The 14,519-nt window shown below is 46.5% G+C and overlaps 1 protein-coding gene across 1 annotated transcript in view; it reads right to left on the reverse strand.

The window, feature by feature from the left end:
* Positions 1-3,895: 3,895 nt before the first annotated feature.
* Positions 3,896-14,519, reverse strand: part of LOC8032636 (coatomer subunit delta) — a 40,920-nt gene continuing 30,296 nt past the window's right edge. Inside the window, exons 11-12 of the mRNA XM_029986487.4 lie at positions 4,643-4,847; positions 3,896-4,120 (exon numbers count right to left, since the gene is read on the reverse strand). Coding sequence (XP_029842347.2) covers positions 4,031-4,120; positions 4,643-4,847 — 295 coding nt within the window. The 3' untranslated portion in view covers positions 3,896-4,030. The remainder of the gene's footprint in view (positions 4,121-4,642; positions 4,848-14,519) is intronic.

Below are 14,519 nucleotides of genomic sequence, written 5' to 3' on the forward strand. Positions count from 1 at the left end.
ACCGTAAAGGTGGCTTTCTTGCACGCCAAGGGATGCTTTGCTCCTCACGTGATCGGATCTCGGCGAATAGCGGCGTGGCGGCGCGGGGAAAACAAATGCGCAACTCTGGCTCCCGTAGGGAGCCTATACAGGAACTCTAGTCATGCCCTCTCCTACCCTTCTATTCTCCATGGTGTCGACGGTGCGAGAGGGCACGTGTTCTGGATAGGCTGTATGCAGCGGGCAGCCAGAGCGGCTCTCATTGCATTTGCTGCGCGATTAAATACTAATTCGGCATGACATTTTATTGGCCACAAACGACAGCAAACACGGGGTAAAGATAAGTTCAGAATGGGAGCTACTTTGCGCTGCCATACCGCGAAACGGCCAAACCGCAAGACAACGCTTTTCGCCGAAGGCCTTCGGAACGCTCGGAGCCGGTCGGATCCTCCTGCCCATACGACCGCAGCGCCGCCGCGTACATCCGGGACCTTTTCGTGTCTGCGCCTGATCCAAGGAGGTTAGAAGTACTAGGAGGGGGCACGTTGCAATATTGGTGAAGCCTAGTCATAAAAAGTTTAAGCGATTTTGTGCCCAGCGTGACCGTAGATCTGTCTGGTGATTGGTGCGCGTGACATGTCACGTGTGAGATGGATGGTTGATTGCAGAAGGACTCCTTGCAGGCTTGCGCGCTCTCCGTCCGGTAGGTTTTATCGGGTCGAAGTCTAGACTGTGGTGTATTCTAGTACTCCACAGCAAGACGAAGTCTAGCTACGGTCACGTGATGTGGTCACGTTGGCATGGTAAGTGAGGAGAGTAAGGAGGAAAATGAGAAAGAGGCGAGGCGTCAAGGGAGCATGGCTTGTGGAGGCTACGCGGCCGACGTCATGCCCTCTCCTACCCTTCTATTCTCCATGGCCTGATCCCACTACTCCTTTCTAGTATGCGCCGCCTTTTCTACCGCTTGGTGGCGGGTATGTCGACGGGTCATTTTTTGTTTCCGTACTTTATGAACTGCATTCGTTTCTTTTTTTATCTAAAATGCTGAACGAAAACTATTTTTATAAATAATTGAAACGGTTCGCGCCATTTATATTTTGTATTTTGACTAAAAAGAAGCTTTTAGCGGCTCTGACCAGTAGTAAGCTCAGGACCAAAGACGTCGCATTTTGCGCGCTTTCGGTACCGCGGGTCGCCCTCGTCGGTGGAGGAGGTTTTCGCGTCGTCCGGTTAAAATATGACGCACTGATATTTAGTTACTCTCTCCGTGCCCGCTGGCTTGCCCGAACCCCGAGACATGGAAACCGCAAAAAAGGCATACGCTTAAATATGATTGCAGGGCCCCTTCAAGCAATAAAGGACAGCAAAATCAGCTGCTTGTAGTGGCCAGGCCTCATAATCGGAGCTCACAAGCTCCGCACAAGGTGGATGGTTGGGTCAGTATCCAAACCGGTCACCATTACTTCCCTTACGTAACACTTTGTGACTCTGCCTTGAGCCGACCCTTTTCAGTTGCTTGCAAGACGAGATACTGAAGTGACGATTAAGTGACTACAAGTGGATGGTAGGAACAGGTGCGGCGTCGGCGGTCTATCCATCCCTGAAGCTATTAAAACGAACGAGGTCCCCTGTATCGTGGACATTGACTTTTGTTAATCCTCCAGGTCGTTCTCAGCCATTTCGAAGAAAATATGCACGCGAAGCGACGACAGAAAGACACGTTCAGATTGGCGAAAGACGGAACGCCACCAAATAACACACGTAAACACATTGACCGGAAGACAAGCCAGGCCTAGCGCGGACGACAGAGCGGCGGTCCCGGAGCCACGAAAAGTGTTTCGAGCGATTCCCGCGAGGGCGTGCCACGATCGTGGTCAAACTATGAAAAAGGTCCATTCTTGCCCGCAAAACATCTTGAAAACCGGCACTTTGAGAAATTTGCAAACTGTCGAGTTCACGAGCTGCAATTACTAAAAAATGTCTGGGGGAAGGGAGGGGGGGAGGGGGGGGGGGGGGGGGCAATACATAGTTTCCACGTGACGTCACTTCCTCTACTTCCGCCCGCCGGCCGCTGTCGCCAGGTGCTGAGAAGCAGACGTGGACGCTGGTGCCGCCACATGTGCACCACTCGATTGCTACTTCGCTACGGAATTAGTATCGCTCGTACAGCGCGATACTAGTGAAAGCCATTTGCAATGAGTCCTGCTCTTCCTATTTCGAAGAGCCTGTGGGCCCCACACGGGCTCGATATTAGTCTTCATGCCTAAAAGGGCCTGAATGCCCACAACTATTTCAAGACTGGATGGGTGAAGAGCCTGACAGCGATGCGTCTCACATCGAAGCGCATCGTCGTGCTGAGCGAGGGGAGGTGACAGGCAATAAACAAGCGTCTTTATGAGAGCTGAAGAGCCGAAGGTTTGCCTGCAAACGAAGAGATCTGCCCGAACTTGCCGCATTAAAATTCGCAGCATCTTAGCTGGATAAACTTGGCGCCGCCACCGCAACACCATTGACACAAGTGTGATTACAGACACGCTGCGAGAAAGGTATAAGCACATCCCTGCAGCGTGACGCTACCAGACGCCAAACACTGCCTCGGCCGCTATGGCAATGCGCACAGGGTGCGAACGTATTCCTTACCGGTAACGAAGTGACGACCGCAGACACGGACACTCCTGATGTATGCGAGCAAGCCAGAAGCTTCGGCGTTTCTCGGACAGCAGCTTTGTACGCTCACACCGTCGCGTTATCAGCTTTGGCAAACGGTGCAGCCCTACATTTGGCACTGTGTTACTCTGCTGTACAGAGGACTTGTTTCTGCTTCGGCAGCCGAACATCCCGCACATCGGCATGACTGCTTCCATTGTGACCGCGACCGCACACCAGAAAAAAAAGACATGCACCGTGTGCGCCGCAAACGTCGTAGCGACGCAGCCAACGCAGCAGCGGCCAACGTTGCCGGCGTCGATTCTGAAACCGAAACCAAGTCAGTACCTGGCAATGGCGCTGACATATCCCATAAGGCCTGGCTGTGGCACCGACCTCTATGACAATTTGCTGTATCGCGCATCCCTGCTTCGAGCCCATTGCACAATTGCGGCCAACATTTTGTCAGCGAGAGTAAAACTACTCCATGGCCACTTGACTTTATCCAACATTCGACACCATTTCCAAAAATAACTGATGCACCCCCAATTACCGCTGGGGCAATTCGTACCAGTTAAAAGAAAACTCTGTACAAGGAAATAAAAGGACATAATGAAAGATTGTTAAAATATATTTGTAATTTACTTTGAAAGTATGTCCTATTTAGAGCACTTCAAGTACATCGCACCCAGTGCATTTACTACTTTACTTGAAGTTGAAGTACATAACCTCTCATTTACATTGTGCTTCAAGTACTTTTTGGATGTACTTTCCCCAACACTGCCCCTACCCCGTTATTCACTGGATTGTTTCCTATGTGCCAAGAAATTGAGGGAGAGGAGGAGACGAGAGTGTGCGAGGACATCTGAATGCCAAGCTCCGATTGAAATGAATAGTGTGTAGACCTAAAGCTAGCCTTTGTCCCTATTGCACTCACCGAGAGTGTTAAAACATGAAACGCCGGTGTCTGCTATTGGCACTCGCATTCTAACGCATTGGAAGAGCGCAGTGGAGATGAAGGCCGTTAGCTTCAGGTCTACCCACTAATCATTTAAAAAAGTTCTCAGCATGCTGACGTCCCCGCATGCTTTCGTCTCCTCCTCTCCCTCAGTTTCTCGGCGCATTGCAATCAGCGACTTTCTGCATGCTTCGTAAATACGACACGAGGATCTTACTTTTAAAAAGAAACGAGCATTGACCAGAATTCAGGACTAAAGTTTGTTTGCCAAGCATTCCTGCTGGTGAACTTGAGAGACAACGTATCGCGAAATAACCGTGGAAAAAAAATTTATTTCGATCACTTAGATACTGGAATAGACAAGCTTTCTGGTCTTACAAGACGCCCGACACAGTTGGACCCCGCGTATATATAGTTGTAGCCATTTCTTCTTCCTTGGCTGTCCAGTTAGACCACTTCATACTTCTCCACTATCAGGTAGGTGTTCAGGGAGTGTTTCACCGGTGCTTCGTCATCCACAGAAACGACGTCGAGCACCTGAAAGGTGGCAGAACAATCTTTTCAGTATGAACGCAGAAAAATGAAAAGTTTCACACTTTTAAACTAGATTTTAAAATCTGGTGGAATTCTTGAGCCTTCCGTGTCATGCTTAAAAAACCGCAACACCGGACAACATCCGGTGAAAAACCTCTCGTGACCCCAAGCAACCTAAAGGATAAAGCACTGCCGGTGCCTCATTAAAGTACCCAGCTCGATGAGGCAAGCCGCCTCTCTGGCTACACCATAGATTCAAAAAGGCAGATAAAGAACGATAGTTTATGTAAAAGCAACATAACGGTAGCCTGCCAGCCGGCATATACCGACTGGTCCGATTGCGACTATACTTTGGTGCGTGCCTCTAACCCCGGCTTTTGGCTATTAGTATATTTAAGCTTACACGCTTCAAGCACCATTAAGATTGTTGAACACACAAAACAAACGTCCCATTTGCTTTCGACTGCAGTCCTCAAACCCAAGAGCCAGGCTGTCGCAAGAAAGAGGGACGAAGCGGCGACCCACCCGCATGTCGCAGTAGAGGGTCTTGGAGACGAAGTTGACGGTGACCGGGTAGAAGTCGTTGGGCTTCCCCTGGGCGGAGAACTCCATGCTGCCGCTCTTGTTGGAGGCGTCGATGACTGGCAGCTGCCACTCCAGCAGGCCCTTGCGGCCGTCAAAGGAGTAGTCCCCCTCGCACTCGTTCACCACGGGGGCAGCAGCTCCGGGCCTGCGTAAAAGGTGCCCTAAACTTGTAATTCGTGCGAGCATTAGCAGTACCGGCCCCTTTCACTCTAATGATTTCTTTATCCCCGGGACTACAAACCTTAGATTTATTTTTCCTACTTTATGCCTGCACTGGGACTTCAGTAATGCTTTCGTATATCTGCTGCTGCTAGGCTCACCGACAGGATCAAAACACCAAGGAGGAGCTTCAGTTTTCCTCCCTCCAGCGCAAGCTTCCAACCTTCGAATGTTGCTTCGGCATCTTGAGAGCCTCGAGCAAGAGCTTGCATAGCCAAAGTACAACTAAAGGCAACAAGTATGTGCCGGAGGTTGGGCATAAAAAAAAAAAGCACTGCCACTCAGGGGCGGATGCAGGAATTTCCTGAGGGGGGGTTAGGTGTTGGTCAGAGAGCCATATGTTTAGGAACCCCCTCTCCCTCGTTTCACGCCCTAAATTTTACAGATGCAAAAATCAAGAGGGGGGTCAGGACCTCTGGATGCCCCCTCTAAATCCGCCCCTGCTGCCACTCTTTTTCTTTTATATAATTTGTCCTCACGCCCTTGCGCCTTCTTTCAGGAAGTGGAGGGGCGCCTCAATTGGAGCGAGGTTTGTGAATTCGGCGGTTAGTTTTTTGTTGAACCTCTCTCAGCAACTGTAAAGTCACACTATGTTGCCAGAGAATCGCAATCGACAGCGTCCATTGTCATTCACATTACTAAAACACTCAGTTGGGAAACTTGCCCTTAAAACATGGACTGCTTGCATCTACCGAGATCAAACTGAATATGATAACAGTGCAGCCCTTCAGCGACGAGTCAAAACGTGAAAATTGATCCATATAGCTACTGCGAAATAGCACTCAGAGTTGGCACCACAGGCCTTCGCGCGACTTCACCTGAACCAATACGTGCAGCCGTGCAGTTCCCAGAGTGGCAGCTGCAGAAGAAACGGTGTTGCGATCGCCCTTAGTTCAGTTCTCGAGCACAGACCGGAGCCACTTTTTCAGAGCAGGCTCTATGGAAGTTTCCCAACTGAGTTGTTCTAGTAACATTGACTGTTACCGTTCAATTTTAGATTTGATCGGCCATTTTGGCGTCGGAAAGTATATGGTGCGAGGGGTTTCAGGGCTGCCAACCCCCGTCTCCCAAAAGGACGTGCCGAGAATTACCGCTAAAGTTGGGATGCACCCAGGTCGGGACGCGCCACCTGAAATCACGGCTGAGACACGGTTGTGTAAAAACAACACTTATTGTGCTGCAAAACCTTGTAAACTAAAATTTTATGAAAACATCACGCCCTTGTCATTTTGTACTGACCTCCAATCAAATTTCCTACAAAAAGAATTTTTTTTCGTTTGTTTTTATGCAAAAACATGCCTCCTAAAAGCTGATCGTGACCACAGTAAAGAAAAGAGGTTCAGCCACCATCTTGGTGTATAGAGCATGGGAGTTTTGGTACACTGGGAACACTCAGTGACCCTAGGCAACCGCAACTGTTAGAGATGATATGGCATAATGTTAAAATAATGCAGAATATAGAATGATCATACTCTTTTTCCGTAATTTGTATACATTTTCGTTAAAGCGAACCGTCCTTTTCGCCTCAAAACCCTGTTCTTTTCCAAGGGTTACTTATAAGTATTATTGCACTGCTATTTTATTAATACTAGATATATATATCAGTGTGTCGAACCGAAAAAAATAGGGGTTCGGTTACGGTTCAGGTTCAGGTAAATTTATTTTGTTCCGGTTCAGTTCCGGTTCGATTAATTAGATCCGCGAACCGGTTCGCAAACCGGTTCGGGGCGCTGAACCGGTTCGCGAACCGGTTCGGAAATTATAAATGACAAATTGCAACATCAAAATAACAAAATCAAAATAACATCAAAATAAAAAAAATAAAAAAATTGCAACATCACGTTCTAGAAAAGTGTTATGAAATGAGCACACAGCAGCATTTAGGATTTACGAGATTGTAGGAAAATTATTAAGGTACGTTGTTGGGCTAGTTGGTTCATCTTAGTAAAACATATAAAATAGCACAACAGAAAACAAGGACAAGAAGTAAACAGGACAGGCGCTGTCCTGTTTACTTCTTGTCCTTGTTTTCTGTTGCGCTATTTTATATGTTTTACTAAGTAGGAAAATTAAATCCCGTGATGCGATTTTTTTTTGCACAGCTTTCCAATTTTTTTTTCTTCCGTGCAAGCCGCGACCAGCGCAATAGACCCTTCCCGAAATTCAGTCTGGCCACTTTGATCACTATCATCATCTGTGGAACGGCATCTGTGCCATACCAATGGCGTCCTTCTAGTGACTGGTAAAGGAAGACGTTGAAGATGCTCCTAAGCGGATCTTGCGAGGCCTGTACATTCGGGGGGTCAGTACGACGCGACGTCGGAATGCAACACAAGAGCTACGTAAGCGTTTATTTCTAATAGCTCAGATTCAGTCAATCTGTGGGAGGCACACAATCGGCTCTAAAGCACTTTGGTGTATAGAATTGTTTCGAGGCATCTGAGTGGGTTGGAGCTTTGTTCTGAATGCAGGTTCTTGGTCACCATCGAACTGAAAGTGATCGAGAAAGAACTCACACTGGACAATTCCTCGCGTGCCGTTGACTTGCGAAAGTGGTGGTGCCGATACAAGTTCAATCTCCGCCATTGATATGGCAAAACCTAAACTGCTTTACAAACCACCATTTGGCACTGAATTTCGGAAAGGGTCTATACTGGTTCCTATGTCAAGATTCATGGATGCATCGTTTGTCAAGATTCATGGATGCAGCGTTTATATTCCTAAGACTGAGCGGAGAAGAAAAATATGTAAGCGAGGTGTGTGTCGGTTGACGGCACTTAAAAAACAAATGGCATTGATAGCACATTCATTGTCAACAGCGCGTGGCCGAACCATTTTGACATGAGCCGGTAACCGTTATTTTTTTTCCGGTTCAGTTCCGGTTCGGGTTCATCGTGCTAACAATATAACGGTTCGGATTCGGGTTCAGTTCCGGAAAAAATACCGGTTCGGTTCCGGTTTTCGGTTCGGTTCGGTTCCGGTTCGACACCCTGAGTTTTTTCTTTTTTTATTCTTTCAGATTTGTTTAAAAAAAGCCGTGAAAGCTACACTTATGCGGTTTGTGCAGGTGGATTATACGGCCAGGCGGACATTATGTGGGTGGCTAATCTTTGCGATAAGTCGGCTAATTAATTATAATTCGTTAATTAACTTTTTAATTAGTGAAAATAGACATATGGTTCCAATTAGAAACTTGTAGAGCATTATCGAAAACTACCAAATTAACTCTGTTTAGAAAGGATATAACAACGGGGCAGGATTTTACGGCGTTCTGTAAAAACGTCTTATTTGGACGCGTTTCTAGATTTCAGTTTTTTATCGGAGCGCGTCTATGCGCCCGCGGTCCTGTTCGCCAGTGGCCGAGACGCGCAACACAGGTGAGGGGTGGCTTCGTGCCACGACCACCAGGAAGCAGGACCGCGGGCGCAAAGATGCGCTCCGATAAGAAACCGAAATCTAGAATTGCGTCCAAATGGGGCGTTTTTATAGAACGCCGTAAAATCCTGCCCCAGCGTTATATCCTTCTGAAAAGAGTTGATTTGGTGGTTTTCGATGATGGTCTACAAGTTTCTCATTGGAACCATAGGTTTATTTTCACTAATTAAAAAGTTAGTTAACGAATTTTATTTAATTAGCCGACTAATCGCATAAATTAGCCATCCACTTAATGTGCGCGTAGTCGTATAACCCACGTGCACAAACCACATAAGTGTAGCTTTCACAGCTTTTTTTGAACAAATCTGAATGAATAAAAAAGAAAACCTGTATATATATATAGACGCTTTGCAGCAGCTGTGCATGGATGCCGCCATAACTGACCTTCAGTTTTTGTTTCCTCCTATTCCGTTTATTTCACTTCATCATTACCATAGCAGGCCAGGTTTTGCCACATTAGATTCAACTGTGTCCTTTTCTAAAGCATCGGCCTTTGTGGAGGATCGTCAACTGCCGTTTCAGTTGCTTGGCATCTTGGTAAGACAAGAGAAGGTCAGCAATGGCGGCTGTAATTTGGCGCGTGTGTGAAGGGTCTATATGTATGTATATATCCTTTCAACTTAAAAACCCCCGTAATTAACGAATTTTCAACTCAATTCTTAGCTCTTCCCAGTTCCATAAGCTATATTTCTGCTTATATTATGGAAACTATTATGCAATTTTTTTTTTTTTTAATTAGTGCAGGAAAGAAAAATTTTTGAATCGTACCGAAACACTGACTCCGCCAACACTTAGAAAACCTTCTTCTCAGAGATTCATTACACTTCGTAAGCGATATAAAAAGGCAGATAGTTTGTAGGCGTTTTGCCAGATAGCCTATATGAGTGCCCCAGGGGAGATGTTGATCAAAAAAGACCCAGATTTTTGACCGATAACGCATACACTGGAGGAGTACATTTACAATTTTGGCAATCAGACCAATGTAGAACCAAAGGAGTAGTAAAGTCTAATGTTTTGTGAAGATTGTGGAAGCACATTAATTTAGTTTTGTCTACTCTAAACGACATCTAGGACAACTTCTAGGACAACCTCGAGGACGACTTCTAGGAGGACCTCGAGGAAGACGCCTAGGATGACCTCTTGGACTTCTAGGACGATTTTGAGGACAATGCCTAGAGATGATAACAAGGGATCAGGACCTAACTATCTAATGATGCCAAGGAAGGCTGACTCACGCTGGTTGCCCCCTTTTTATTTTTTACTTATTCATACTTGCCACGACCAATGGGGAGTTTTCTGTCAACATCTGCGGACACAATTTTTCGAGATCCTAGCGTATAACAGCTTCGCTGTAAAATGCATCAAATATGTATAAATGAAGCATTCTCAATTTCTTTTTTTCTTTTTTTAAAGAACTTTTATTGTTTTTTAAAGGGACACTGCTAGGGTATTTATGCTCACCGAGGTTTTTAGTTGTACATGACATATGAGAGCCCAAATACCCAGAACAGAATTTGTGGCTCGAAATTCGGTTTCATTTTGCCCGAAAACCGCCGATCGGGAACTGGCCAGTTTGAGTCTCGCTCTCTCTCTTTTCTGTGGTCACGGGCCGTTTTCTAAGGTTTAGACGCAACCATCAAATTTAATCAAAGTAGTGGGTCATTGAAGCCAAACAGTCAATATTAAAAATAGAAAAAAATATGAAAAACATTTTTTGTGGCTTCCAAAAAGCTGCAAATACGTTGACTGAAAAACAAAAGTAGCACAGACAACCGGAAGCATTCTGTGCGTTCAACGCGTTCACTGGATAGTTCTCAACGTGGCGTAGTTTCGCATATCGTGGGACTAGCGGATGGCAGCGGACAACGGGCGGGGGACCTCTACTTCAGAACTGTCGTTCGCGGTACCGGCGAATTCTGTCTTCCTTCGAAAGAGAAATGTTGGACCGATCAAAAGAATTGATATTCAACCCCTAGGACTCGCCCGACCAGCAAGCCGATTGCACGAAGACATCGCCGAGCCGTTGTCTCTTCTCGTGGCTGAAGACATCGCTCGCTCCAACGTCAAGCACGAAGTGTGTACTTCGAGTTGAATACGCATGCGAACAGTTTCTTTACGAGGTGCGAATGTGGCCTATGCGTGGTGCTGCCCGACTTCAAGCCGGGAGTGCATGTACTGAAGGGAAATCAGCAGCAAACTTCCGTCATACAGTCGACTGGCTGCATTATTATGCATGAAAGGGTTCCTTCAGTAGCTCAGTGGAAAGACGTCCGCTTCACACACAGAGGGCGCGGGTTCAATTCCTGGTGTGGCTGTACCCTTCTTTTTTTTTTTTGTCAAGCATTTTGCGATGATTAAATTTCTTTTTTTTTTTTACAATTATCACTGAAAAAAACAATTGCTGTGGACGATATGTCGCTGAACTAAATGGTATGGGATTCCATTTTTGACACCTGCGAACTCAATGTAGTTACTTTCCACAGAATGCAAGGAGCATATGAATCGAGCAGCGTCCGCTTTCCGAGCTTCGCGTAACTGTTCCGCGGAAATTGCAGCCAGCCATTGATCCCCACCTGTTGATCTTACGGAAAGAAACTCCTGCACTCTGCTGCACAATGCCCCTTTCAGATGCAGGACATGTGAGGCAACTCTTCACGCAATATCTTGGGAGTATTCTTTTCGGAGCCGATCACGAGAATTCACCACGGCACTCGGGCACTCACTACTAATTGCCAACACCTAAATGTACAAAACAACTCATCTTGAAGTACAGAACAGCGAGTGGAACAAACATAACTGCAAAGGAATCGCACGGCAGACAAACACATTTCGTCTGCTACGTGCGGAGAGAAATAAAAAAAACAGAAAAAACCCGCACGGTCGGTTGTAGCTACGTGACTTCCACCACTCACTCTATCCTCTCCACTTCTCCGTGCAGTGCGGGAGAAACTCCCGCACCGCACGGAGAAGTGCGGTGCGGTGCGGGTTTCAGTTTCAGTTTCGAGCAGTTGCATTTTTTGGCTTTATTAAAAAATATGTGACTCTGTAGCAGAATATTAATTGGGTAGTATTCCAACACCATAATAAATCGTCTGAAAAAATAAAAAAAAATTTTGGTGGTTGTCAGTGTTTTTTTAAGGAAGGCCCAAGTTCCTCCTCCCCTGCATACTTACTTAGTCCTTACTTACTTGACACTTTTACTTACTTGACACTACACAAAAAAAGAGAGCAAAGGTATGATTTGTAGACACACATCAGTGCAGTGTTGCATGGTTTAGTGTAGCCTGACTCCGCCTACGTAGAGGAGTCCTTTGCTCAAAAGGGCGACGCAACGATTTCTGTACTTTGCGCAAATACCGTTTAGAGCGAATCCCCCACGTTAATGACCTATGAAACACGCATTCATTTTTGAATTGAAGAGAAACGAGCAGCGTTCAACCCCTCAACTCGAAGCCGGAACAAACGGCCACGTGATCTGGAGCTGTTTACATGCCGCCAATATTTATCATAGCCACGCACCGAGGTTGGCAAAGCACATGACACGCACCGAGTTCCAGACATTGTTATGGTTCGGCTATTCTCGTCATTGCAGTGATTGGATACGGGCCACTACTCGAATGCTTGTTGAGCTATCGATTATAACGAGCCCAACTCGAGTAGAGTGCTCGCGCAATGCTCAGGTCCAATCTATGAGGTGTACTGTGACACCCTAAATACATCATCAAGTTTGGCAAAGGAAAGATTGAAAGAAAACGCTCGCTTTTGTCTTTGAAATCACGCCGCAACAAAGCAGTTGCTTGGTCAGTGGCATTAAGTGCGAGTATCCTTGAGTCCCACTAGTGCCAGCAAGCTCGTGTAAAGTGTACAACATTCCAAGCGAATATCATTGCACAGCCTCTTTAAGGATACTGAAGAACTTGCAGTGCTCAAGGGACGCCTCGGGTACTCTGGTAATAGACTGACCTCACAAAGTGCTCCGCGTATGCGTGACGTTGCCATAGCCTTAGTCCATAGGAGACACGTGGTACTGCACCAGACAGCTCGTGCTGTCTCGTGCTCCCCTTGCACAAACCCACAGCAAGGTTGCCTCGGTGCCAAAAGGCTACATACAGTTCCCATGATGCACAATGGCGGCGGTGGCATAATGAAACTGGCTCGTGAGATCGCCCTATTCGTGGATTGCAACAATCCAGTGTCTAGCGACCTTGATGACGATTGGAGCCATGCTCGTCTTGCCAAATCAACCCACTGTAAATGTAACATCCAGTTGCCGATTGATTTTTCGGATGCCGATATTTCGAACTTGTTTGATATTGCGGACAAAATTGTTGTGAGCGATCAGCGGGAAACACCACCGAGAAGTCGCCATTTCAGATTCTATGTCGGCTGCACATGGATTGGCTTGGTTTGGCAGCCCTACTTGAGTACTGCTAAGTCCTACCGCTCGGCGATGCTATGCTACGGCTACTTTTGTAATTTCAATGTTTGCCATTATCATTATCATCGTCGTTACAATATTGCTTTGTCTGCAGTCGTGGACTTGCGCCTCTCACCTCGTCTCGGGGGAATTGTGTTTTCAAACTATGCTGGCTTGGATGTCAAGACCCCATCTGTTCTTTCGTCGCCGCAAAGTGTTGCTAAGAAGCGCAGAAAGTACTACTCGACCATAACGCTAGAAAAAAGGCAGCGATCCTCAAGCTAACAGAAAGTAGCCAAACGCAAGCAGAAACAACCTGAAACAAGGCACTATTGACCGCTTTCTTAAGCCCGCTTAGACGTAATATAGGCAAGCTTTTTAATCTGCGGATTTTTCTAACTGCTCAATTATTCGAACGTTTCTTCGCTCCCTGCGAGGTCCAAAATATTGGTCTGCGACTGTACTAAAGAATATCTACTTTACAGTAAAATTAGTATTTTCAGGAAACATTTTCGCTATGTGCATCAATATCTTCACCGTAAAGCCAAATACCTTTTTAACAAGCTCCATAGACCACAGAAAATGCTGGTTCTACAAGTCACTTCGCCCTACCAGTTTAGTAGGAAAAATATGCAAAGCTAAAACAGGTCCACCCCGCAAGTGTTTTAGGAAACAATCGTTTAAAACGAAAACACTCATCCCTCATTAAAGACCGACCAACGAAACCATTTTCCGCAAGGTAGGAAAATGCCCCTCGCGCCCTCCTCTTTTCACCCACTCCAAAAAATCACGTGATGTTGAAGGCTTCTTTTGTGGCGGCTTTTTCTGTAGGGATAATCCTAAAAAGCCGCGAAATGAGCGGCTAGCTGCGAGCGCCACAACGGCCTTGAGACGTCCAGGTGTCTTCCTTCGTTGACGCGGACACGCTCAATTCGCGAGATTGAGGAAGCCAGCGCGACCGAACGCTTTTTCCCACGAGCTGCAGGTCCGAGGCCGCTCGGTCGGTGGAGATCGAGGGGTTGTGGTATGCTGGGTTCGTTCCAGCAGCCGCTCTCTGGCATCGCGCGGCTGCTGGAACCATTCCCGTGTCTGCACAAGGATTGGCTTGCGCACTAAATGGTTCAGGTCGTCGATAATATATTTATTTCCTAAACTTATAAATCAAGTGGCTTTCCCTAATCTCGTCATTACTGTTTGAAACACATCTCTTCTCATAGGTTGTTCATCCCATCTTGGACTCTTTTGAGTATTTATTCGTCCTTACCTCTGCTTGATGACTGTTTTATAACTTGATAAAGACCTTTAAATATTGGCGCGGGCTTGGGCGATCAACGATTTACCGAATTTATTCAAAATTGGAAAGATTGGCGCCAGGAGGGGTTGAAGAAGCAAACCGAAATTCTTTCTCCTAATGAAGACGGCACAATCGTAAGACAGGTCTTTGCTTCACTTACCTCCACAACGCCCCATCGTTTGCACTATCGCAACTTTTCAGTAACATAGCTGTATACCACATTTTACTCATGGTTACTATATATGTGGCCCCACAGGCTTTCCCGTTATGAGCGAGTCGACTTTTTAACGGCTGGCGACTCTCCTGAGTGAGAATAAATATTATCACCTTCCCACAACATCCACCCCTTTTTCCCCCTCCCCCCTCCCTTTCCCGAGTTGGTGAGATATCAGACCTCTCCAGGAAGAAGCCTGCAGACTGCGCTTTTCGGCTACTCATTCTCAATACATTCG

This window comes from Ixodes scapularis, unplaced genomic scaffold (genome assembly GCF_016920785.2).
Source record: "Ixodes scapularis isolate PalLabHiFi unplaced genomic scaffold, ASM1692078v2 PGA_scaffold0__279_contigs__length_252992795, whole genome shotgun sequence".
NCBI classification, from domain to species: domain Eukaryota; kingdom Metazoa; phylum Arthropoda; class Arachnida; order Ixodida; family Ixodidae; genus Ixodes; species Ixodes scapularis.